The sequence below is a fragment of the Chlorocebus sabaeus genome, chromosome 3 (genome assembly GCF_047675955.1).
Source record: "Chlorocebus sabaeus isolate Y175 chromosome 3, mChlSab1.0.hap1, whole genome shotgun sequence".
NCBI classification, from domain to species: Eukaryota; Metazoa; Chordata; class Mammalia; order Primates; family Cercopithecidae; genus Chlorocebus; species Chlorocebus sabaeus.
This window is the reverse complement of record NC_132906.1, coordinates 91,945,149-91,972,228: the sequence shown is the minus strand read 5'-3', so window position 1 is coordinate 91,972,228 and position 27,080 is coordinate 91,945,149. Positions and strand designations below refer to the sequence as shown.

At 48.1% G+C, this 27,080-nt stretch overlaps 2 protein-coding genes across 2 annotated transcripts in view; one reads left to right on the top strand and one right to left on the bottom strand.

The window, feature by feature from the left end:
- The window catches only part of COL4A2 (collagen type IV alpha 2 chain), a 197,639-nt gene extending 190,077 nt beyond the window's left edge, over positions 1–7,562 (bottom strand). The window contains exons 1-3 of the mRNA XM_007960882.3: positions 7,319–7,562; positions 6,897–6,984; positions 6,721–6,775 (exon numbers count right to left, since the gene is read on the bottom strand). Coding sequence (XP_007959073.3) covers positions 6,721–6,775; positions 6,897–6,940 — 99 coding nt within the window. The 5' untranslated portion in view covers positions 6,941–6,984; positions 7,319–7,562. The remainder of the gene's footprint in view (positions 1–6,720; positions 6,776–6,896; positions 6,985–7,318) is intronic.
- Positions 7,563–7,678: 116 nt separating this feature from the next.
- Positions 7,679–27,080, top strand: part of COL4A1 (collagen type IV alpha 1 chain) — a 154,139-nt gene continuing 134,737 nt past the window's right edge. Inside the window, exon 1 of the mRNA XM_007960883.3 lies at positions 7,679–7,902. Within this exon, the coding sequence (XP_007959074.3) occupies positions 7,819–7,902 (84 nt within the window). The 5' untranslated portion in view covers positions 7,679–7,818. The remainder of the gene's footprint in view (positions 7,903–27,080) is intronic.

Sequence of the window (27,080 nt, the reverse complement as noted above, 5' to 3'; positions counted from 1 at the left end):
TAACACAGAAGCTGTGGCCACTGAGAGGCTGGGACTCCGAATCCCACTGCCATGGCCTGCAGCAATGCAAAACTATGGCACATTTTTGTAAAAATTAAGACATTAACACTGGTACAGAAATTAACATTATCACATTGAACTGCAGACTCCACTAGAATCTCACCAGTTTTTCCACTAGTGTAGTTTTTCTGTCCCAGGACCCGCCCCAGGATACCACACTGCACTTAAAAGGAGCAGGTTTTACCAAAAAGCTTGTTGCTTCAAAAGCCAGCCTCATCCAAGGCAACAGAAGACACTGAGGCAGAGCACTCAGGAGCCACATGTGCAGGCGGCCTAAGTCCTCCACCAGCCACCTGCCAGCTGCCCGTCCCTGTGGCCCATGGGGTTTCCTAAGCAGGCGGGAAGGGGGCTCCCATTCTGTGCTGCCCAGGAGGGCACGAAGGTACTGCCTGATGCGTTCCTAAGGGTGAGTGGGTATGGGCAGCACTGGGCTCCTCCACAGTCATGTTTTCTGTCCTTGCAGCAACACTCTAATACAAGGCTGCCCTTCCATCATGGGCTCAGGAAACAATGGAGCAGCCATTTCCCACCCCAGTGAGGAAGAGGCCCCATGACAGCTCCACCGGGCCTCCCACGCAGTGCTGAGAAACTCCACAGGGAAATCTCCTCATCTTCATAAATGACTCCACCCACGGCCAGGGGACAAAAATCCCTTTACTCAGGCTTCGCTTGGGTCTACCTCTCCTGTATTTTCCACTCAGCGAAAGGGACTTCTGTTCACTTACTCTATTAGAGAAAAGAATGGGACCAACATTTTCCTCTTGCTGCCCACATCTGCTCACTCGAGAGTGGCTGTTTTTCAGCCTTCTCCACGCACTTGTCCATCTGACTCATGCACACCAAATGTGACTGGCTGATGACTTCTGGGAGCATTTTAAAATTCTGAAGCAATTGAGATTTGCAGAAGAGTTGCAAAGAGAGTACAGAGAGTCCCTGTGTACCCTGCACCCAGACATCATGATGTCATATTGACATTTTATGAAACTATGGTACATTTCTGTAAAAACTAAGAAATTAACATTGGTACAGAAATTAACATTATCACATTGAACTGCAGACTCCACTAGGATCTCACCAGTTTTTCCACTAGTATAGTTTCTGTCCCAGGACCCGCCCCAGGATACTACACTGCACTTAAAAGGAGCAGGTTTTACCAAAAAGCTTGTTGCTTCAAAAGCCAGCCTCATCCAAGGCAACAGAAGACACTGAAGCAGAGCACTCAGGAGCCAGCCAGGAGCTCAGGAGACAGGGGAGGGGCTAGAACCCAGCACCTGGGTAGGAGCCTGCTGGGTGGATATGGGTTGCTCACACTTCCTTTGAAATTCACTCTCTGACCACATCAACAGGACTGGAGACACCCATGAAGTCTCCCTAAAATTAGACACTGCCTTCTTCTTTCATGGGTAACCAAAATAAAAATTAGAGTCCTCCAGAGTCACTAATGAACTCAAGAGCAGTGAGTCACCTAGGCCGTCACCTGTCCTGAGAGGGTCTCATTAACTGAAGGGAGTGGCCACCAAAGGGAAACATCAAGAGGGGACTATCCAGGAACTCTGTCCTTTCTCTCATCTCAACTGAGAAGTGTCACATATTTACTGGATTCCAGAAGCTTCTTGACACCATGAAGATAAAAAGTCCCATGTGGCATATAGATTTCTAAGCGAGGTCCTGGTGCAGGCTGGATAAATTCTATTCTGGAGTGTATCTGGAAGGGCTTTCTATCGCCAGCATCACAGCGGAGACCTCAGCTCACCCTCACAGGTCTTCGCACACCTGCACAGCCCAGCCGTCACCGCTGACTCTCTAACTTACGGTATCCTGATCACCTGAGAGATCCACACCACACAACATTCTCTTCCAGGCTCCACAGCCAAAGCACGTGAAGTGTCTTGCCCTGAAGTCAGAACCTGATTAGCAACGGGCTGGATTAGACTTTATGGCCTCTCAAGACTATTGCGTCGTTCCTGGTCCCTGATTCACAAGCTGAATCAGCCAAGGCCAGAGGTTGCAGACGCTGCCTCCCACCTTCGGCAGTGATCACACAAGCAGACACCAGCAGACACAAAGCAAGAGGCCAGTTTCAGAGCTTTCTCTAACCCTCTAATCAAAGACAAATACTCTTCTTCAGATAAAAAGAATGAGACATTCCCAAACCACTTTCCAGGTGGTGATCTCTTCATTACATTACCAACAGTGTTGAAAAGTTAAATCTCCATGGCACTTAGCTTTTCCCTTGAGTTTCTCTATTATTAAAACTACACACTCGTTTTCTTTCCCTCTCCCCAGAAACACAATTAAACACAGTCCTTTGATTTTTATTATTTCAGCAAAATCTTTTTTTCTATTCTAGAACCTTTTCCTTGATCTTCACCTCTCTCTCTCTCTGATGGTAAACACAGCCTCCTGGTCGTACAAAGCCTATTTCCTCTCCTGCGCTTTCCGGTTCGCCCTTCCTACCCACCTCTCATTCTGGGATGCTGTTGACACATCTCTGCTATTATTTATCATGGCCAAGTCCTGCAAGCCACCCCCGGAGGAAGACTAGCCTCCAGAGAGCTGAGATACGCTCGTTTATCCACGAGCAGAAGAGGAACCCCGTGCTTTTCTCTTCTTCTCAGAGGGCCATCTTTTGAGCAATAGAGCTTCAGCTCCAGGAAATGTAGGAAGAACTGTCCTTCCTGATCCTTACAGAAAGCTCTGGGCCTCATGTGGCACTGAACATCTCTTCTCTGTTCCGAAGTCTGCGGAAAGGACTTGCCACCGCAGCTGCTGGCTTGGAGGGCAAGGAAGGTGGTGGCAGCCAACAGGAAGGTCAGGCGAATTTCCGGGGGCTGGAGCCCTGAGGACAGCCTGGAAACTAAGCGGCAGGCAGGGGCCCCGCACTGATACCTACGTGAACCCACGTCTTTGAGGCCCCAGGTTCCGGGCAGAGGTCCTCAGGTGACCGCCCAGCCGGCTGCATATTTGATCCCTCAGGCTGCCGCCAGCCTCTGGAGATAAGTGACAATGCTCACAGCGGCTACAGTGAGTGCTTTTAAGCCTCCATGAAGGTTAGAACAGGAAGCCGAGGGGATGTCCCTTAAACAGGCCCAGGGGATACCTCCTGGTTCCCGGGCTGTGCCAGACCCTCAAGGCACTTCACACACACCCACACACCTCACAGCACTCCCATCTATGAGGTGGGTGGGATGAGTAACACCTCCGTTTTGGGGGAGAGAACTAGGATGCAGAGGCTTGGTGAGTGCCCACCCGAGGCGGCAGCCACTCAGTTGCCCACCAAACTGAGAACTGCACCCCGTCACCTGCCTCAAGTCTGGGATGGGACCCCTGTGTCACACTGCCTTACACGAAGGCACTCTGTGCATCTTGGCACTGCATTCAAACAAGGGCACCTTTAGAAAAGGCACCTTGGACAGCAGGGAGTGTGTCCTGAGGTGCCCACACAAAGCACTTGGGTTCACACTGAGTCCAGAGCCCAGGCTGCCCCGTGGGATTTCAGCTTCCTTTCCTCCCTTTGGGAAAGGTCTTGCTTCCCTCCTTCACTCGGTGCCCCTGATCCTCAGAGTGGGAGAAGCAGAGGAGGAAGGAGGGGGAGAGCCTCCTTCCTAGGAATCAGTGCTGGCTGCACTTAGTCCAAGGTCAAGACCAAGGAGAAAGCACCCACACCCCAGGAGACTCAAAGACTGAAACTCAGGAGTGCCAAACTCCTGGCCACCTTTCAGGCCCTGGGAAGCTCAGTATGGAGGAAGAGGCCTGAGTTCTAATCTGTTTCATTCAGTTACAAAGACAGGAGCCTTGGGCAAGGGCTGCAAACCCTTTGTGCCATTTCTCACCTGTAAAATGGGGGTAATAATAGTGACCTAGCTCATCAGTGTGCTTTCTTGTGAGGATTAGAAGCATTACTACAGAGTAACTGGCACACAGGAAGTGCCCAATAAGTAATCACCCAGGCTCTTCACTACCCACCCTAGCTGCTTCTGAAACAAAACTCTTTAAGAACAAAACTCTTCAAGGACCCGGCGGCGGCCCTTTTTCCTGAACTGACCTACCCAGGAAAGAGTCCGTGCCATAATTAAGAAACATCTTTAAGTTTTCTTAACTGATACAATACAGTTGAAAATTGAAACATTATTTCATGAGAAACAGCCATTAAAGCCAGTGGTTACCAAAAAGTGAGTAAGCAGAAGACGGGCCCCTTGTTGAGCATAACAAACTACAAGTCTCTTAACAACACATATTAGTAGGTCCCTAGTAAAATGATTAAAAAGATCTATTTTTATTTGTTGAGTTAGAATCTAAATCCCAGGGAAATGAAGTGAATTGGCAAGTAATCTCAACTGCCCCTCAACCCAGTACTCTAGCTCAGTGGTTCCCAGATTCCGGTATCATGTGGGAAGGCGGAGTCCTGGACTCCATCCCGGAATGTCTGACCAGAAGGTCTGAGATGGGGACCTGACTTCTTAACAAGCCTTTCCAGGTGATTTATGTCTGGGGGTCTAAGGCGCCTGCACTTTGAGAAGCTCTGCTGGGCAATCAATGTTTTTGGTCCCATCCCGAGATCAAAGAGTCAAAGAGACTGAGGGTGAGCCTGCAGCATTGATGAGGTTTTGGGGAGGTACAGAGGTGTCCTACCTGCCTTAGGGTACTTGGCCTCTGTAAGAAGCTGTACTTCTTCAGAGTATGGAAACTGAGGCTCTGGATTTAAGAAATTAGGGCAGAGGTATGTTTAGTACCTAGGGGTTTTTTTTGTTATTTGTTTTTTTGTTTTGTTTTGTTCTGTTTTTAGACAGAGTCTTGCTCCGTCTCCCAAAGACTGGAGTGCAGTGGGGCTATTTCGACTCACTGTAACCTCTGTCTCCTGGGTTCAAGGAATTCTTGAGCCTCAGCCTCCTGAGTAGTTGGAATTACAGGCACGCGCCACCATGCCTGGCTAATTTTTTGTATTTTAGTAGATACAGGGTTTTACTGTGTTTCTTCCAGGGTGGTCTCAAACTCCTGAGCTCAGGCAATCCGCAAGCCTCAACCTCCCAAAGTGCTAAGATTAGAGGCGTGAGCCGCCGCGCCAGGCTAATACCTAGGTTTTTTGAAGACCTAGGTGGTCGGTGGTCTTTCCACCAATTTTAGGATGAGTTCACAAAAGAATTCCTGGGACTCCCAACATCCTTAGGCACGAACATATGAAAATTATAAAAGTGGCTCTAGCGGACAAAGGGATGCGGGTGTCAGTACAACCAAGGCACACACAGCCCCATTTGGTATTTTCTAGGGATCGCCCCCTTCTTTGAGTGTGTGTGCGTGGGCGTGCGTGCATTGCTTCTGGTTCATAAATCTGAGACAATCTTACACCAGTACAGACATGTGCATTAGAATTCACAGGGTCACTGGGGTAGTTCAAATATCTAGGTTCTGATCTTAAGTCGGGGCTGGGATGGAGAGACACAACTGAACTGGAAGAAAACTTTGGCCTGGAGTGTTCTGGTCAAAGTCTCCGAGTCCTCCTCTTACTTCCCAACCTGGGCTTTGAACCGGAGCCAACAGCAGCGGAGAAGTAAAGTTAGCAGCTCTTTCCCAAGTGGGAGTAGCTCCTCATCACTCACTGCCCTTAAAATCCTGGTTTGTTTTCCATTAGGGCAGAACGATGTAAAAACAACAGAATTCAAATGAAATCATGAACACTTTTCCCCTTTGTACCTGCGCGCTGCTCTGGCAGAGTGCGCGCTGAGGAGGGGAGGGGTCGCTCCCAGGAGGAATCTACCTGGGCCCTGGCTGCCACAGGCAGAGCTACTCCACAGGCCACAGTAAGGCGAGGAGGGGCCGCGGACATCTCGAAAGCTCCCTACACTTTCAGATCCTGTCTAAACATTCGAGTACTGCACTAAATTCACCCACCAAACCTGTTCATTTTAGCCATGGTTACATAAAGCTCAGTAAAAGTGGCTCCCACTCTTTAAACAAAACGCATAAAATGTACAAAGCCTCTCGCAGCGCAGTGGCCAACTGCACCCACGGTATCGGCAGGGCTGTGCATGGCCGGCGTGGAGGGGCAGGCTCCGCGAACAGGGTCCCAGAGTGGCGCCCGGAGCAGATCTTCCAGGGCCGGAACAGGGCTTGGGAGAAAACGCGGTTTTTCTGCCATTGTTCCCTCGCAATGGTTCAATTCAAACAACACTAAGGTCGTCTCGTTCGCCTCCTCGCCCCGCCCCTTTACCCAGAGACTCCCATTTAAAAACACAAAAAACCCTCAGCCCGTGACAGAGCCTCCCCACCAGCTCCCGAGTTCCAGGAAAACATTTTTCGCCCGAAGCCTGGCGTCTCACTGCCAAGTGACTGACATTCTTTCCTGGCCTCTACGGCTGCGGCTTTTCCCAAAGCAACGAAAACGGTGCCTCAGGCTACATTTTAAGTTCTCAGCTCCCCTGAAAGGGCCGATGCCTGCAAAGCACAGGATTGACTCGGGGAACCCACGGGAAGGAAAGGTGGAAAGCACGACGAGGGAAGAGCAAGCTTTCTCAGAACCTGGGTGGGCGGGCTGGCGAACACCCACACTCACACACACACTCGGGAGCGCACGGACGAGCTGCCTTCTCCAAGGCCACTCAAACGTCCCAACCATTCTCGGGCGCGCAAGTCCAAGCGCGTGGAGCGGGAGCCAGGACTTACCGCCAAGACGCCCTGGGCAAGGAACCCCACGGTCACTGTCCCCAGCAGCAGCCACCTGCACGAGAAAGGGAGAAAGAGGCACGTGAGCGTGCGGGCCCGGCTTGTCAGTCCCCGAGAGTTACAGGGAAGGGTCCATGCGCGGGGGACCCACGGGGACCAGGCAGAAAGTCGCTTACCGCCGTAGGGCAGGGCCCGCCACCGCGCGCTGGTCTCTCCCCATGCCGGCGGTTTGTCCACTCTGGGCCCCGGTCAGTCCCTCTTAGCCTAGAGGCGAGAAACAAAGCGAGTTTAGCGCAGGATGAGGGACGCGACGCACTCCATCTCACCGCTGGTATCCGTCCGCGAGACGCGGAGACTGCGCGGTGCGCCCCCCGCATGCAGGCGTGACCAGAGGGCCGCTCCCCCCACGACCCGGAAAGAAGGAGCGCCTCCCGTTAGGCCCCGGTGGGTGCTGCTTGGCCGAGGAGCTCGGTCTCCGCTCCCCACCCTCCCCCTTTCTACTCCCAAGCACGAGAGCGTGCAGTCCTAGCCCGCACAGGGCGCTCCAAGCCGGTGCGCTCGGGCCAGGGTCTGGGCGCCGCTCGGGGGTCGCTCTCACCTCGGGGTCGGCTTCAGGGGCTGCTGCCCGCGCGCATTGGCCCTTCCAGAAGCACCCGCCGGCGGCACACCGGCAGGACGGCCGGCCTTGCTGGACTCCCTGGGCGGCGGCCCCGGGGGCTCGGGCGGCCCCTCTGGGTCCTCGGCCTGGATCCGCGAGCGCGCGGGTTGGGACGCGGGAGCCTCTGAGTGCGGAGCGCGGAGCCCTGGCGTCCCGGCGCACAGCGGCCACACTCCCGAGCCGCGCGCTCCCGCCGCCTCTTACCCGCGCCGCAGGGTCCTCCCCTTTGAGGCACCGCCCGCGCACCGCCGGGGGGAGGGGGCAGCGCCAACAAATTGGGGAGCTCGGCCCGCCGCGCTCAGGTCTCCGCTTGGAGCCGCCGCACCCGGGACGGTGCGCAGCGCTGGAAGTCCGGCCTTCAGAGAGCTAGCTGCCCGCCGCGGCCCCTGCACGCCCGGCAGCCGTCCCCCGCCGTCCCCCGCCGCCTCGGGCGCGCCACCATGGGGCCCCGGCTCAGCGTCTGGCTGCTGCTGCTGCTCGCCGCCCTTCTGCTCCACGAGGAGCACAGCCGGGCCGCTGCGAAGGTGAGTCCCCGGCCAGCTCCGCTCCCCGCGTCCCGCCCCGAGCCTGGGCGCCCCGAGAGGCCCCTTTGTCCGCGCCGGGAGCCGTCCGCCTGCCCCTCGGCGGTCGCGCGTGGCACGACCAGGTGCATTCTCTGGGCCAGTGCTCGCTGGGGGTCCCTGTAGGCTACGATCGCGCATTGGGGGACCGAGCCTCCTTTGTTATGGTATGGGTGCTGGAGAGTTAGGGAACTCCTCTGGGGAAAGGAGGAGAAACAGCCCGCGCTGTGGCGGGGAGAGGGTGCCGGGGAGCCGGCGGGATTTGAACCCGCATCGCGGTGATGCTCGGCGACTGGGCGCCTTCACCCGTCCCGGGTGCGCGAGGGAGTTGGGGGCGGGAGGGGCGGGAGCGCCCACCTCGCGCTGCTCGGAGACCCACATTGGGAGCTCCAAGCTCCTAGCGCCTGGAAGCAGCTTTGGGCGTATTTCTCCTTGTCTGGAGACCCTGGTGGCTGAGGCTGAAAAGCTCTGGGCCCTTTGCCTGGAAACAGCTGTATCTGAGCTTTCCCACGACTGCTGCCTAAGGCGCGCTCCAAGGCAGAAGTAGGGCTCTTCTGGACGCCCCGCTGGAAGAAGCCACCATCCTCAACTCGTTGCCTTCTATTAATATATTTTTTAAAAAATTATAGCCACATTCATATTTGAGCATGAAACCAAAGTGAAACTCCGTGTCATTGTTCCATGCACAAATTGTTTTTCTAGTTTTCATTTCCTCTGGTTATGTGCTTGCCCAGAAAGGATCTGGGAGATCGGTTTGCAGGAGTCGAGGCTTCCAGCCGTGGACAAGCCTGGACTGACTGTTGTTTCCTTTTTTCCTTCCCCTCCGAGAGAGTAAAGGCTTCAGCTGTTGCTCAGTGTCACAGCCATGCAGTCCCACAGCCCGGAAGGTGTGGCTTCTGAACACATTTGCAGTTTCTCCCTCAAATGCTTAAAAATGATTTTTGCTACTTACCAGATTTTCCATACTTATTATTTTACTGTTCTTAATCTTGTTCTTTGTTTTCCTCTTTAAAAAATTTTTTTCTTCTCTCCTGCAAGAATGATATTCACTAAATTCACCTAACTGTATAGAAATTGTTAACTGTTACATGCCAGAGAGAACTGGTGGTATACCCACACATCTCCTAATTGAGAGCTTGTCTCCCTGGAGGCAACTTCTCCAGTGGGGGCTTATACATTACATCAGCAATTAACTTGAGATTGTTCCTCCCAGCCCAGTCTCCCCAAACTTCATAGCCGGTTATTTAAACACACTTTGGTAGTGATGACAAAACTTTCCAGAGAGCAGGCTTGAGAGCATTTTATTTTGGTCTAGAAATATTGACCGAAAGATTGAACGCTTCCAAGGTTCGAGATGGTGAAGCCTGATGATGGTAAGGTAAATCAGAGAAAGTTCTTCACTGGGAAATAGGAGCCGTTTGCATTTCGATTTTCTGATGGATAATGTTAGCAAAGCAAAGCTAACTGTAAGAGCTGACTTTCTAAACAGCCAGGACTGTAGAAAGAACGAACCACTCAGTTACGCAAATCCTGTTCTCACCCGGGAAATCAAATGCGTTCATGTTGAGTTGGAGATAATTTTACTTCCCTTTAATCATTTCCTAAAGCTCAATTACATTCCCGGCCACTGGCCTTGCTGTGTCCCTTGAGGTGCCATGGACTGTTTTTAAGAGATGCAGCATGTGGGCAGTTCTGATCACAGCTGACCTCACAGATATTATCGTTACTCTGTATTTTCCCTGGTTTAATTAGAGAAAAGTGCTTAATGTGCAGATGACGTATGGGTATACAAGAAAATCACTTAAAAACTGAATCTGCCTAATTTTAAAATTTGTCTCACTTTTCATGCCATCAATAACATTCTGGCTTACCTCCTTCCAAAATCAACTGTTAGATATACCATAACACTGAAATAGCTTCAACACTGATCCAAGCAAAACATAATTTAAAAGTACATTTTGAATGATAAGATGCTGAGGATTTGATCAGATCCTAATTCAGAAGCCAGTGGAAGTGACTGTTGGCTTACCTCTCCTTTGCACTGTCTGAATCGCACTTCACCTGCATTTGTACATCCAGACATCACCTGCTGTGTGCCAGGCATGAATTGCACTTACTGTTTTTTCTTCATGAAAGGCTGTTTAGTTTTGTATTTGCTGTATCTGCTATGGTCATATTGTTTAGGTACTCATGGGTGGATTTTCTAAACCATTGATTTCATCCCATGCTGAACCTACCACTCTACTCCCTGCTCCTCCCTTCCTCCACTTTTCTTTAGCAAGAAAGGAGGAATAGCTTGCAGGCTCCAGACAAACACGTGCCAGTAGTGTTCTGATGGCGAGCACCCTCTGCTCTTAGTCACACATTGCACTGGGTGGAATGAACCCTTCCTTCAGCAGCCTTCACACTCCCCTCCAGCTGGTTCTGTGTGATGCCTCTTAACAGATTATTTCTCAGGATTTGAAATGTGAACTTTTCCCTCAGTGTGGTGATACTTGTCCAGCAATATTGTCATCTCCTGACCATTAGTCACCACCTCTGGGACTGGATGACCTAGAGTTCAAACTAAGTGAGATTTCATTTCCATATAAGTATGGACCATGTTCTACTGGAAATGTAGTTTAGATGAGAAGGCTGTTTTCTGAATCAGTCCCAACAAGAGCAGCATCGCCCAGGATCTCAGGAGTGATACCGGTGAAGCTATTCCTTATGTCTGCAAGCTGTTTATTAATAGATGGAATTGGACTAGGGTGAAGGGACATAACTTTAAGACCAACCAGAAGACACAGTGTTCATGTGCTCTGACTAGATTCACGGAATTACCAGTGCTGTGCATTATTAATAGTTGCAGGTACACAGAGTGAGTGTGCTTTAGGCACCAGAGGATCTTACATTTATACCTGCTTTAAAAAGCAGAAGATTTGGAGGTACTCATCGAACTCTATACCTCAGTTGCCCCGACAGATCTGTTCCGTCCTCATACGGACCCGTTTGTGCCTTCCTTCATTCCACACATGCATGTGGAACACCTCCTTCCTGCCATGACCTTGCCAGGTGCTGGCCGTGCGGCAGGGACTCACCCCCACTCTCTGTCCGCAGGAAGGTCTAGTGAGAAATATTGGAAAAGAAACAGACGAATCTAACTCAGGCTGGCGAATGTCACAATCAAGGGAGTTGAAGGGCTATAGGAACACCGAATCCAGCTTTGAGGAGCTCAGAGGAAACTTCTGGGAGGGCCTTCTGCCTCTGAGATATGAGAGAGAAATAGGAACTGTACACCGGCATGTCAGTTCCATGTGTGCTGTGATGGTGTACTGTCCACAGAAGGCATGGCCATTCTGCCTGTCCACTCTCAAGTCTAAGGGTCTTTGCACTGAAAGATGACCTTCAAGTTTGCTCCTTTGAGATGCCAAGATGTCATTGTTTCTATGATTAACAGTCTTGGTGGCTGAACTTTGCTCTCAGAGGGATGGAAAGAATTGGAAGGGCAGGGTTTAAGAGACCAGTGATAAAAAAGAGCTCCCAGCTTCAACTGAGGCCCCAGTATGTGGTCCTGTCCCTTTTCTCGGAGGTGGCAGGTAGGCAGGCAGGGGATATTTGGAAAGTTGCGGCATGGATGACTGATTCTAGTCAGGAGTGCCTTTAGGAACTGACCCAGAAAACCTACCCTTACTTGGGCCAGGCCATGAGGGAATTCACAAAACCCTACATTATTCATTAACAAGACTGTTGGCAAATTTCTGAGAACTGGCAAGGATAGTCATAACAAGTTCAGTTATTTAGTTAAGAGCTGGTGAAGATTTTGCAGACAAATGGAACTCACCAGTGATGATCTAAGACAAACCTTCGTAGACAGTGGAAGAACATCAAGAAGTGAATAAATGACAACAGCGGTTTTGATGAATTCTATGGTATTTGTTATAATAATTGTTCCCCAAATTGAAGAAGGATTAACCTCATTAAAATGTCTCACAAGGAGGTTTGGTATTTTGAGTTCTTGAGCTAGAGTCAGCTCAAGCAACAATAGAATACCTAAAATAATGTTAGAGCATTGTTCTTCCTGCTATTATTAAACAACCACGAAAAAATGTCAACTATAGAACAATACAAAAGACATATTCCTACCATTCTTATGCATACAATGAAAAGGGATATAAACCAGAACATGTTTTAATGGTGAGTTTCTTCTGAGGCTTTTGACACTGTAGGAATGACTTTGGGGTGAAGACTTTGATAGTATGGTACACAGTGAGCTGGTTCCAGCCTCGTTTCCCTCCATTGTTCTCCTCGTCCTAACTCTGGGACGTGGGTCCCTCCTAGCGCTCTTTCCGTGTCTCTGCTTCTGTCTTCTTCCTCTTCCCATGCCCCTCAGTGTGGGTGAGCCGCAGGGGCAGCCCTGCGTGCTTCTCTTTGTTCTTTGCACTCTCTAACTTCCACCGGGGTTCTGCTCCATGATGCACCATTACTCCCTGAAGGGGACTCCAGACCTCCTTCTTGAACTCCAGTTCAGTGTCTTCACGTTTCCATGCGACACCTCCCCTTGGCTGTCTTGCTTTGATCTCAAACCGAGCAAATATGTTCGGGACTGAACTCATCTTTTACCCAGACTGACCACCCTTCCCAACTCTGCCATTTTGGTCCTGGTGTGCCCCCTGATGTTTCTGGATACAGAGCCCAGAGACTATGAGGCTTTAGCCTTTCCTCTTTATCCTCCGTGTCTGCTCAGTCACAGAGTCTCCCACTTCTTCTTTCTGGATGCTTCCCAGAGGCACCCGTAGCTTTCCCTTCCAATGGCTGGGACTCCCTTCCCATGGCTGGGACTCCTTTCCAGCTCTCTTTGCCTTGTGCCAGGATCACCACCGAACACTGGTGGCCCTGCCCCTCCTCCCAGCTCTCCTGCTCTCCAGCCCATCCCTCAGGCTGTGAGAGGCTAATTGCCTTCAATTCCCTCAGTTATGGCCATAGACTTGCTGGTTCAGTATCTGCCGATGGCCACCTACTGTCTCACTGGGGCTCCACCTCTTTTGGGCTTGGCTGTGCATTCCCTTTGTGGTACAGATCTGCACATTTTTCTGGCCTCCTTCCTTGCTACTCCTCGACATACGGCTTTGGTTACTGTAAGGAAGGACTTATCTCTGTATTCCACAGAAGCTGTTTCATCTTCTCCTGCTCCCCGGCCTGCAGTGTCCTCTTGTCTTCCCTCAGCTTGCATGCATTCCACTGAAGCTCCTAAAACAGTTCTCAGCCTGCCCCTTTTCCACACAGTCCCCTCTCGAGTCAGACAGTGGTAATGTGAAATATTGTTGACTATCTGGATTTAAAAAAATCTGGCCTAAATTGCAATTCTTGCTCTGCCATTCAGTAGCAGTGTAATCTCTTTGAGCTTGGAGTCTCTAATACATACAGTGAGGGTAATCGCCATGTCTAGGGAGAGCATGCGCACATGAAGTAAGAACTCGAGAAATGCTGGTTGTGGTTGCTGCCACATGGCTTGGAGTTACATTGTCATTTGTGTCTTGGTTCCAACACTTGCCAGGACATATCTTCTTTTTAAAGCACCCCACCATGTTTGGGAGAGTGCCCAACACAGAGGAGGAAATTGGGAATTAATTACTTGTGATTGGTTCAATTTTCTAGCTGCCGTTATCTTGGGAGTCCCCCCTCCAACCCCTGGAGTGTCCTAGAGGGAGTGCCTGCTGGCTTACACTGTCCACCCCTCTGGTATTATTAGTGAACACAAAGATGAATCTGGGCAAACAAGGGTGTTTCCCCTTAATTTGGAATTTGGAGTAGATATTCCACCACAGACTAAACATGACTTGGAAATATGTACACTGCTGAACACTTTATGTAAATAGTTTATTCTGTGGTTTAGTAATATTCTCTGTGGAAGCTTTGCTGGATTTGGTTTTTAATCTGCATACTATAAAAACATTTTATTTTATCTGAGTTTTAAAGCTCACGTTATCTTTAAGGTACAAGACAAATGCCAAGTGTCCAAATCAGATATTAAAGCAATCTTTTCCAGGCCACTTGGGCTTTTGTGTATCTGTTGTTGTACCTCTTACCTGATAAAGGAGGGCTATTCAACCTCCTCATCTTCCGTTGCTCTTGGAATCAGTATATTGTTCATTTGTAAAATTATCATTGTTTAGTAATACATGTACATACATATCTTAGTGTACCATGGCCACTTATTTTAGCAAGGACCACAGCCAGAGATACTAGCTGTGAGCTGGAAGCATCCAGTTTGATGTCAGTTGCTCTATTTTCATTTCACTAAATACACCAACAATTGGGGAAGCCATTTGTATATTCACTCGTAGAGAGTGCAGCTAACTTAAATAAACATTGCCCAATTCAGCAGAAGATCTGGAGGCACGGTATTCCTGTATTGGACACAATTAAAATTGTTTAAAGATTTTATTAAGTTTCTGCTTTAGAAAACAAGGATATTCGTTTGTGAAGAACAAAACCCAGTGTCTAACTGTAATTCAATGTTTTGAAAGCTATTTCCACAAACTTTTCCCAGCAGCCACACTCATCACCAGAGATGATCCACATTCAGAAAAAAATGACAGATGATGCACGTTCAGAGGAGAATACCATGTATCTTCATTGTAGAAAGATAAACCTTACCTAACACTCACATTCAGCACATGGGGCATTTTTGAAGGTACTAGGTCGATATTTGTTTCTGTTTCAGCATTGTACAGATAAACCCAATGATGACCATTTTGGTAGTTTCCGTTCATATTTATTGAATAAATAATATTAATATCTGATCTAATTGGTGGAAGATTTGGCTTTTACATCTCTAATAATTATTTATATATATTACTGTGTAATATAAGATAATCAAAATTTATTTTAAAATCCACAGTTCCCCTAGTATGCAAGTGATGCTTTATTTCTGAGCACAGGAGCATTTATTTTCACATCATCCAAGAGCACCAGCTTTGAAATGTCATTTTAAATATAAACAACGCTCTTTTATCATTAGCTTGAATTTTTGAGTTGCATTTTAGAATGTTTTAAAGAATGCAATGCCATTTTAGTGTTACAGAATTAATACTGAGTTGTGTGTGACATACTTGCTACCACCAGACTAAGGACCCTACGATTAGTCTGGCAAAAGAAAAGTCTGTTTCTCAAAGAAGCTGGCATTAACGGGTCAGACGTGGACACAACTTTTTGGAAAGGCGATGGCAGTGCGTCAACTGCATCCAGAGAGGAGACGGTCCAGGGACACACTGGTTGTGCACCAGTCACAGGCCCTGCAGGGAAACGTGTGGGCCCTGGTCTTCCTCATCTGTATGATGGGGATGAGGGCAGTTGCTTTCCTTAGGGAGCAAATGTAAGGATTAAGTGAGTTAATGTACGTCAAGCAGTTATACCCAGCTTGCTTTGTGCCAGGTACTACTCTTAAAGACAAATTCAGAAGCATAAACAGCAAAGTAATGACATCGAGATCCCTTGGGGCTGGAAAGGCCCACACAAGGATCTCCTTCACCAGCCGTTGTCCAACATGAGCTCAGATCAGCATCAGCTGGAGGGCTCCATGAAACAGCTCCAGAGCTTCTGATTTTGGAGGTGTGGGGTATGCCGAGAATTTGTATTCCTAGCAGGTGAGGCTGCGGCTACTGATAGCCCCACTTCTTTCACTGCGGCGGCAGCGGCTTGCGCAGCGTTAGGTGCAGGCCTGCACCTGTTAGTTTGCACTCAGTTTGAGGCTGAACCCCTGCGTGTAACATGGCCCTCCCAGTTCTCTCTTTGTCCTTTTTTTCCATTGGTTTCTGCTGCTGCCAGCAATCCCGGTTCCAGCTGTGTGGTGCAGTTTGGAAGGTCAGATGGGCGGGGGAAGAAGGTTGAAGTGGAAGCTCCTGAGTGAATCTGGAGAGGGCTGGGCTGATGGCAAGAGAGCACAGCGGTGCCTGGAGCAGACTCTGCCCTCTGTGACCTTCTCCCCTCTTCGGGAGGCTGGCATGGGTTTCTCAGAACTGATCTGCTTTCAGTCTGAGTTTTGCCGTCCTCTGTGGAGAGCCTGTGAGCTCGCACACCTGCTTAGGATGCGCTCAGCGCCCTAGCTCAGAGGCCGACCCAGGGCAGAACCAGTCGGTGGGCCCTGGGACGCAGGACCCTGAGCATGGGTCCTCTACCTCCCTCCCACGGCCTGGAGGCCCAGCCACTGGGATTCCTGGTGAGAAATCTTACGACTACCAAATCCGGTTTCTAGAGATCAAAGATCCTTCAGGGTTAGTGGTTTAAAATAACTCCTAAATTTTAGTCCAGAAATGGCCTATACAATGAAGATAAACTTACCAAAGCAGGAAAATGGGTCAGTGATGGGGGGAAAATACCATCCACGGAATGGTTTGTTGAGCCTCAGCATCCGATTTATTTCGGATGCGTACACAAACCCGGTCCAGAATCAATAATATTCTCTGGAAAAGGGGATGACACAGTTTTTATTATGTAGGATATGTAGTGGGCTATCTTCTTGAAGTATTTCTCATTCCTAGCTTATCTCTAACAAACATGTTTTTCATATAAACATTGTGCTAATGCCAGATGCTTTTTATTAATTGTTGAAGCCAGTCTAGTCTGACTAAATAGCCATTGGGCGCCTCCATAATAATTAGATTTTGTTTTCCCAAATACTTGAAAATAATAAGATTGTATTTCTTCTGGAATTTAGGCTTTTAAAACTTTTTAAAAAATTTTATAATTCATACTTATTTATTATTTCATGTTGATCATAGATATTTTCTCTTTTTTCATGGAGGTTATCAAGTCATATATTACGATATATGGATTTTTTTCTCTTTACTAGATCATTTACTTAAAACATAAATAACTTTGGGTCTTGTCCTAGGCGAGAAGCCAGTTTGTAACCAAAAGCCCATTTCTTTCTTTTCTTTTCATTTTTTTTTCACATCAATGAACGTAAAACGATTAAGAGTAAGAATTCAGATGAAAACAAAGTAGAAAGTAATAGTTTGATAGCTCAGTATCTTGTTTGTGGCATTTAAAATTTGTTCAGTAAATGTGTGTCCAGCGCTTACTCTGGATTAGGAAATATGCAGGTGGTTAGGATTGTTCTTATACTTTGCAGTTGGACATGTGCCCGAATTAAAGTGAGAGTAATTTTGGTAATGGTATGATAGATGTTATGTTGAAAATTTAGCACTTGCACTGTTCTCTTCTGGCTCCAGATCTTTTCATTTAGGTTCTGAGACTCTGCAAAGGGCATCATACGGTTTTGGACTCTGGATTCAGATGAGATGGATTTGAATTCTTGATGACCGTTTTAATGATGGATTTTAATAACAAAATTAATAAAAATAAATTTATTTGCCCAAAGAGCAACTAGCTGTTTGACCCTGGGCAACCTTCTTAACTGCTCTGTGCCTCAGTTTCCCCATCTATCCATGAGGGATGATAATGTGTTCGTTTATTGTGTTGTGAAGGTCGCAGACAGGTGATACTGGTTAATGAGTGACTGCCATAAACATTTCATACTGTGAAGTAGATCTTTGGTGTTCCTCTTGTTTCTTGGCATACAACTCCTAAAATTTTTGGAATCTCTGAAGTGATAAATGTCTTTGTATGTTAATGAGTTGACTGGTGGCTGCCCCGCCCACCCCCCACCGCAGCATCAGAGGTGGGCTGGTCCCTGGGAAAGACCAAGGCAGGCTAAAGGATGGATTCAGCCCCACTCACCACCTCTGGGGAGAGGGGTGGGGTAGGAGGTTGAGTTAATTACCAGTAGCCAATGATTTAATCAATCATGTCCCTGTAAGGAGGCTTCCATGAAAGCCCAAAAAGACTGGGCTTGGGGAGCTTCCGGCGGCTGAAGATGTGGAGCTGTTCCTAGAGGGTGGCGTGCCCTGGTAGGGCTGGAAGCTCCGCCCCTTCCCCTACACCTTGCACTGTGCCTCTCTTCCATGCTCTGGCTATTCATCTGTGTCCTTTGTGATACAGTAGCCTTTATAATAAATCAGTGAACGTAAGGGTTTCCCTGAGTTCTGTGAGCCTTCCTAGCAGATTAATCAAACCCCAGGTGGGGTTCCTGGAAATTCCAATTTATAACCGATGGACAGAAGAATAGGTGACAATTTACTCCTGGCGATGGGGTCTGAAGTGGGGCAATCTTGTGGGACTGAGCCTTCATCTGTGGGAGCTGATACTGTCTTCAGATAGATGGAATCAGAATTGATTGGAATTAAAGGAAGCCCAGCTGGTCTCCCCTGAAGAACTGATTGCTTACTTGGTATGTGGGGAAACCTCCCACACAGCTGGTGTCAGAAGCTTGTTGTGAGTGCAGAGGAAAAACTGTTGTGCCTCTCTTTATCTTCAGATGAGCGCTCAAAAAATGTTAGCTTTTACTACTGGTTGCATGATTATGCTATTGATATTCATATGTACTTAAAACTATGAAGACAGAAAAACATCTTTCTTTTACTACGACTTTATTTCTTAAAATGAGATCAGCTTCTTGGATAATTTACAAAATATTGGGATTATAATGATATTAAAACAATTAAATACATCTTGAGTGCATAATTTCTGAGGGCACAATTCTATGCCTAATGTATTCCAAGATGGAGCCCTAGGCTTTGAGAAGAAAACAGTTTCTGCCTTTTATCATGCTGAACTAGAAATTATTTAAAAGGATGTCCCTCTTTGCTATTTTAGGGATGGTTCAGCCTCCCAAATTGAGCTTTGTTAAAATAGTTCTAAATGTAAGGAAGACACTGGAGTCCTTTATAGGAAATTGTGTCTACTTCGTGTCTCTAAAGTACATTCATGAGACTAACAGACGTTGAATTGTTTCAATTTTTGGAAATTTTGAAATATCTCTCCAGTAGGAAATGGGTTTGCAGGGTTCTTCTGTCTTCCCTGGGAATTAAGCAAAGCTGGCCATGGGAAATACCACTTGGATTTAGGATGGATGAAACCATCAGATGTGGAAATACCAGATGTGGGAATGGGAGGGAGGCTGTGGACAGCAAATGTGTTTCTCCAGCATGCAAGACTTCCTGGCACTTTGATGAGGATGTTGTGTGTCACAACTGTAATGATGCAAGAATATTGTCCTTTGCCTTAACATCATGTTGCTCTTTGGCCATGTTAGCTGGACCCTTTGTGAAGGGGCCGGAGGCAGGCAGAGAGAAGAGATGCTTTTGTAATCATCAGGGACACACCCCAGACCTCTAGTTCCACAGGACCCAAGTGGTTGTGCCCCTGTCGCTGCACAATGGCAACCCTCAGGGATAGAATGTCACAATGTATGGCAGCACCAAGAAATTAGGGGCTCGTCTCCTCCAGCTCAGCACCTGCTCACACCTGGAGGAGTTCTGGTCACAATGAGCACTTGAGCCCTTTTTGAGAGTCTAATAAATATGGTTCTGAGGACCAAGGCTTATAAGGTTTCCTGGGCAAAAAAACCCCCTAATTTGTGAGTTAGGGATAAATGAATCAGAAACATGAAAACTGTTGCTGTGAGAATGCTCAGAGGCTTAAACAAGGAAACACAGGTCAAAGTTCTTGGCAAAATATGTTGGCGAATTGTCCTGGACAATTGGCAGTGCATGTCCCACATTATCCTGAAACAGTGACAAGCTGTTAATAAGGGAAAGGGTATAACGTGAAAAGCTCTGATGAACTGTGTTAGGTTACTGAGCCTTTTGGGTGGAAAATAATTGTAGAAATGGTCCTTCATTTGATTCCTTAATTGGCAATTGTCTTCTTAAAATGTCAGAGTGAGTAAGATTAGCTGGTGTTTCCAATATGTTCAAGCAGCACGTTCAAAAATGCAGCCCTGAGTTCGGGTTGCCGTATCTGAGCCTATCTGCCATCTCCGAGCAGAGTCAAGTGTCATCTCAAGTCAGATGATTGGCAGTAACTCCTAGAAGATAATGTCAAATTTTTGATACAACATTTTCTAGTCCTATATGATGTGCACTTGTGCCATTTCAGAAACTGTAGCATTAACTTGAAAGCTGTAGTTGACAAAGCAGTTAGGTTGAGTTTCTTATTATTCATAGCCTTCTAGGTAGATGCAGCAGCCGCTAGCTCTACAACATTTTACCGACTCTTCCCTGGGTCAGAGTGATGCCACAGGTGCGAGCCCCCAGCTTTGGCAGCCTGCAGACGTCCAGAAACACTTCTCTAGGTGCCATAGTCCTACGCATCTTTGGTCATATTTGCCTAAGCTTTGGGACTTTGCTAATTTGCATGGGAGGGCTAAGCCTCCAGCCCCCAACGGTGGCACTGGGGAGTGGACTAAGCATTCCTGCAAGGTGACCTTGAATGGTATCCAGCATTTATCACTAGTTGAAAAAGAGTGACTGAGCTTTTAGGGGGTACTCTGGGTAAGTTGTGTAGGTGGGAATTGAGATTTTTAAAAAAATAACAACCAATTTATTTTCCCACAGTTCTAGAATCTACTTATGAATTTGAGGCATGATATCTTTGGCTGTTAAGTGACATACATTACCTGGTAGTTGCCTTTGCATGCTAGTGAGAACCCTGGACATGTCCTGTTTCTTCTGACCCTTTATGTAGAGATAATTGACTTGATGACCCATTGATCCCATCTGCCTACCTGCCAGTCATCATCCTTTGAGTTCCTGTCCCTCCCTATGTGTTGAGGGAGGGACCTGGTGGGAGATGATTAGATTATGGGGTCAGTTTTCCCCCATGCTGGTCTCATGGTAGTGAGTGAGTTCTCATGAGATTTGATGATTTTAAAACTTACACTTTCTCCTTCACTCTCTCTCCTGCTACCATGTAAGACATGCCTTGCCTCCCCTTTGCCTTCCACCATGATTGTAAGTTTCCTGAGGTCTACCAGCTATGTAGACCTGTCAGTTAATTAAATCTCCTTTCTTTATAAATTACCCAGTCTCAAGTAGTATCTTTATAGCAGTGCGAGAATGGACTAATAAAAACACCCACCCCCAGATTAGAAATATATGAAAAGTTGAGAGTCAAGAAACTATAGTCCAGTCTAGACCACAGCATGGCCTCTTTTGGGGGGGTCCGTGAACCCCTTGAGATCATATGCACATTTTTATGAATCTGTGCACAAGTGCATTTTTAAGAAGACAATGCCTGGAACTTTTATCACATTCTCAGAGATGTATGCCACAGACTGCTGGTCTAGAGGGACTTGGTAGCAGATTTTTATGGTAAGAACTGTTGAAAAGATTTCCCAAGGAAGAAGACCCTGAATTTGGCAGTAGATAAGAATAGAACTAAATTTGACAATGCTTCCAAAGCTTTGGCTCTCAGCGGCAGGCAGGATGCAGGCACTTCTGAGGGTGGTGGGAAAGTCCGTCGGGAAGACAGTTTTGGCGAATGTTAATCTTATTGTTTGTATAAAATGTTTGGCATGAATCTCTCGAAAGGCATGTGTGCAGACCCCATCTTCTCAGCTGCATTTTGGTTTCTTTCTCCATGCCCCTCCAGGGATGGCACAGTATCTGAGCATCGCCATGTGGAATCTATGCTCCATAAGTGTCTGCTGATTGACTAATTGGTTGTCAAGGTCATGCTAGAAAATGGAAATTTGAAGGTGAATCTAGATTGGTTCATCTGCAGATGGTGGAACCCGGCAATTATGATTACTCTAGGAACCTAGCTCAGAGATCTTGAAGAGGCAGACATGAAGTAAATAACCCACTAAAGAAGCTGGGTCTGGTCACAGGAGAGGTGTTTCTGTGAACACTTTTATGGAAAGGTGCTATGGACTTGGGGGCAGTCAGAGCTGTGCACACTTAGTGAAGGCCATTGCATTTTCAGCACTTGCTGTGGGGTGGGTGATAAAGAAACTGACAAGTCTAGTCCCTGCCACGTGGTCAGCCTCGCAGGGCCGAGAAGACGGTGGGAGAGGGCTGACTCATGGTCTGCTTTGCCCAGGCCAACATGGTCCATGCCATGACCTGGGTGAAATTACTAATGGTGCTCCCATGCACCCCTAGCACATGCCGACATGATGATGAGTTCTGTGGACGGCCAGCTGTGAGGAGATGGCATGGCTAAAGCTCCCTTGCCATTGCCACCCAGTTGTAGAAGAATATGGCAGATTCGTGGTTGCTGAGAAATGCTGAAGAAATGAAAAGACAAGATCAAGAGTTTGGACAAATTTAGTGCAAAACATAAAGATGATCAAAGAGACAAGTGGGTGGTTAACGTGATGCCAGGCTACTTGGCATTGGTGCACTTTTTCTGGGCACCAGGTCCTCGACACACCTTAAGGTCAGGAGGGGAAGCCCCAGTGTTCTCGGACAGGTGAGGTGGGAGCTGTGAGTGTCCTGAGGAGAGGGGCGGGCAGGACACTCACGTCTGTGCACGTGCTTCAGGTCAGGATAGCCCCACCCACCCTGTGGGCACCTCTGTATTGGTCTAAGTGCAAAGAGACCCACTCTTGGGGGACGTGCAATCGCCCTTGGCTTCTGCCACTGCATGGTGACCCCCCTGCCGAGTTTCACTGGCCACCCCAGGCAAAGGAGAGTAGCAGACTCTTCATCATCACCGGCAGGATAGATCCAAAAGTGACACCATCATTTTAAAAAGCGGGCTGGTCCGAATGCAGTGATATTGAGAGATCATTGATCACAACCAGTTACAGATTTCTTTGTTCCTTCTCCAATCTCCACTTGACTAACGGTGCTCTCATGCACCCAAGCTTCACTTGCTAAGCTTTAAAATGTAAAACAAAATAAAAACTAAAATAAAAGTGGAGTGGAGAGTGGGTCTGGTAGAGGTGTGGACAGGGATGATGAGCTGGAGGTGACTCCAGTAAGTGAGTGCTCGGAGATTTTGGTCACCTGGGGTGGTTGATGAGTAGTTTGGGAGTGAAGCTAGAGTCCAAAGGGAAGGAAGGATTGAGGAAGCCGGAGGAGCCTGTGGAAGGAATGCTATGGGTTTGTAACCTTTTAAGGGAATCTTGAGTGTAGTGTAAGCATGGTGGTCATTAGATGCACTGATTAAGAGGGTAAATCATAAAAGAAATTATGACTTGGACATAAAATTTAAACAGTGCAAGGACATTTTAATGATAAAACAAATGCTACACAGATTGTGTTCCCTCTGGGGAGTCTGGAAATCAAAACCCCAGAAGCCGCCGGCTGAGCGCTTGTTAGCTTGCAACGCGCTCACGTGTGCCTATGTAGCTTAGTGTGTTCACACTGGTTGTCTCACCAGGAAAATTAACTTTAAAAGGCCTTCAACTAGGCTTTAATTAAGAGGAAAAGATGGCAAAACCTACACAGCAGCATGTCAAAATTACCCAACATGAAATAGGACTCTTCTGTTTAGAACAACTCCGAGTCACCTTTGGAAGGAGTGACGCCCATGCTAGGGTGCTGTGCCCCTTGGCAGTGTCCTTCCAGCCAACCCTTCCCTTCACGCCCCTTTTCAGAAGCAGACTCTCTATTATTACTTCCCAGGGGCCTTAAAACCCACCTGCTTGTCCTCCATGAGGATGTGGGTGAAGCGCTAACCCTCATTCCCTGTCCCAGATCTGTCCACTGGAGGCAGAACACGTTTCTATTGGAAGACTGAGGAAGAAGCAGTGGGTGGTCCCCGTGAGCCACCTTGAGGAGCAGCCTGGGCCCCTGAGCATCTCACGTTCCTTTTCTTCTTGAGTTTTCCATGCAGCAGGAGCCTGAGACGTTGGTATTTAGCCCCAAAGGTGGCTGTGGGTATTCTCTATGCGCTTTTGGACTTTAACCCAACATACAGATAAGTGTAATTTGCAGTGTAACATCTGACATGTTGAGCTCTTTACATATTCTGTAAAGGATGAACCTGCAATGCCACTGGTTTGGAGTATCTCATCCGTTGTCTTGGGTGAGGAAACACTGACAACTGACCAAGAAATCGGTGAACTCAAGGCCTGCAAAGAGCTTCCTGAGAAAGTGGACAGGAAAAATAACAGGGCAGCCTGGGGCGGTGGAGGGTGGGCATGGGGGTCAGGGTGGGTGTGCCGGGCTCTGTCCCCTCACAGGAACCAGCTGATTGCAAGGTGATGAGGAGCCAGAGATGCTAGAGAAGAGGGGAGCTATTCTTTTGCCTTGGGAAGGGTCTCCTCTTGGTCGGGGCAGTGAATGGCACTCTGGCCTGGATCATGTTAGAGCTGGAACTCATCACTCCAGCTCCCTACCTCCAGGCTTAGGTGCAGGGCCATTCAGACCCTGTTCTTGGAGGTCAAGATCCCCTCTTCCTTCCAGGAGAACTCAGGAGTCCAGCACTCGCCAAAATGAGATTTGGAAGCTATTGCTCTCCCTAGATACTCACTGCCCTTAGTCCACTCTGTCCTCTCCCCTCCACTGAAGGGCTAGACTGTGATATATATATATATGTAAAATTTTTTCTGAAACGGAGTCTTACTCTGTGGCCCAGGCTGGAGCGCAGTGGTGCGATCTTGGCTCACTGCAACCTCCACCTCCCGGGTCCCAGTTCAAGCAATTCTCCTGTCTCTGCCTCTTGAGTAGCTGGGATTACAGGCACATGCCACCACATCCAGCTAATTTTTATATTTTTATTTGAGACAGGGTTTCACCATGTTGACCAGGCTGGTCTGGAACTCCTGACCTCGTGATCCGCCCACCTCAGCCTCCCAGTGTGCTGGGATTACAGGCATGAGCCACCGTGCCCAGCCTGATACCCATCATTTATAGGTGGCTCCTGAGGCTTGAGGCATTTCAACAGCCCGTCCAGGGTTTTACACAAGGACATGGGAGGAATGAGAATGGAAAACCAGTCTGTTATGCTCAAATTGTCAGGGTTATTCAGTGCTCATTATTTCCTTTCAAATGACATACACATTTTTGTGATTTTTGATTTTTGTCTGTGCGAAGAAAATACATATACTAAATAAAAATAGGTATAGTGAAGTGGGAACAATTCTGCCAGTTGCTCTACCCTGTGGTTAGATAATCCTTAAAATAGACATTTTGGTTGCAAGAGACAAAATTCTGCTGATCTCCTGAACCATGGATTTTTCTAGAAGTGGCAATAGGACTCTCTTTTCACATTTTGCTATTTTACCAGCAGGATCAAAGCCGAGTTTCAAGGCTCATAGCAGCGACTCAAGGCTGCAGTCAGACTTAATTTTTCTTTTCTTTTTTTTTTCTTTTCTTTTTTTTCGGGGGACAGAGTTTTGCTCTTGCTTCAGGCTGGAGTGCAATGGCATGATCTCGGCTCACTGCAACCTCTGCCTCCGGGTTCAAGTTATTCTCCTGCCTCAGCCTCCCGAGTAGCTGGGATTACAGGTGTCTGCCACCACTCCAGGCTAATTTTTTTTTAAATTTTTTATTTTTAGTGGAGATGGGGTTTCACCATGTTGGCCAGGCTGGTTTCAAACTCCTGACCACAGGTGATCCACCCACCTCGGCCTCCCAAAATGCTGAGATTACAGGCGTGAGCCACCGCGCCCTACCCACTCAGGCTTCTTGAATTCACCAATTTCTTGGTCTGTTGCCAGCGTTTCCTCACCAAAGAACTGATGAGATACTCCCAATGGGTGCCATTGCCACCACTTGAACGATTCTCTTCTGAGCCTGAAAATAGTTTGTGCTTCCTGTGCTGCAGGTATTGTAGCTCCTGCATTAGCCCCTGAAAGGAAATGTTTCTCTTGGAAACACCAGTGTCGGGCTCTCATGCGCTTCCTTCTTGTATATAGATCGGAAGTGTGTGTGATTTTCAACTTCATGTCCTTGAGTCCCAGACAGCTGCCCAGGCAAGGCCATCCCACTGCATGGCGCTCAAGGACGTGCTGGCTTCTTTCTGGGTGTCACAGCAGGGTGAGCACTCTGCCCAAGTGACAGCTTACAATGCCCAGCCTTCTGACCTCTAGAGAAGAGTTCATCCGATACAATGAGAGCCCCAAATGTAAACTCACTTCATTTCATTCCAGGTTCCTATGGAAAAACCGAGCCTTGGCTCTGGTGGTGCTTCTTGTTTAGAGAGGAACCGGGAACTTCACAAAGATAAGATATTAATAGGACTGGATCCTTTGTAGGCATGAAGTAGGGGAGTATTTAGATTTGCAGCTGTGTGCAGCCATTTAGACTAGATATCTGAGTGGCTGGCCTCGGGCTTTAGGGTGGGGACTGCAGGCTGTCTGGCTTGCCCCTGAGATGTCATGGGGCCTAAAGGAATTCTGTTACTATTGTTGAATATCTGAATAAGAGCAAATGAGGGCGTTCCTTCACTCTGACACATAGTGGGGAAAAGCGCGTCTCCGCGTCTCTGCGTGTCCGGTGCCCTGTGGCTTGGCCTTGCAGCCCTCATGTCTACACCTGGGGTGCCCGGGGCCTCTCCTGCCTCTTCCTAGGTGGGTGGCCTCTGTGTGAAGAAAGACAAGACAAACAGCACCTCCGTGGGCCATTCTCCACCCTCAGCCTCAGGTTTTCCAAATGCCACTCCTGAATTTTCTGGAGTTTTGTGTCGTTTCCAAACTTGTTTCGAAGAAGAGCTTTGAACTAATGTTGCAGAATGCAAAGTGGAATTCTTCCCAGAAATGAGTTCTGTTTAACTCTTTGGGTTGAGTGGAGGTGTCAAGTAGCTTGGGACAGTCAGAAGCACACGCCCTTTATCGTGCGGACTTGGGAAAAGCGAGCATTTGGAATCTTCTGGGATCTTCTGCTGGTCTTGCCCGAGTCCGGGCATCCGTGTAATGCAAGCTGCTTCTCTGTGAGACCAGCAGGGCCACAGATCCGGGGCTCATGGTTTGTTCACCTTTGGGATCTGGGAACAGAGCTTTAGCCAGTCTCAGTGCCCCACGAAGTAACCCACTGTCTTTCTGGCACTCCGGGGTGCCTAGGATTTCTCTGTCCCTGTAGGCAGCTCCTCTGTATCCCAGCTGGGCGGTCTTACTGCCTCAGCCCCGTTTTCCTGGGAACTGTTCCTGCTCTTCCAGGAATGGATTTCTTGGCATGACACTTCTGCCTCCCCCGCCCCCTCCAATCTAAATGCCACACAAGGCTGTGGACCCTGAGGCTCCTGTCTGGGCCTGACCGAACAGCTGGCCCTTCCAGGCATGGCCGTTTCTCCCTTTAGCCTCCTCAGCCCTCCTACTCTGCCTGCAGCCACCCTCAGGAGCTTCGGGGAGCGTTCAGCACCCGCAG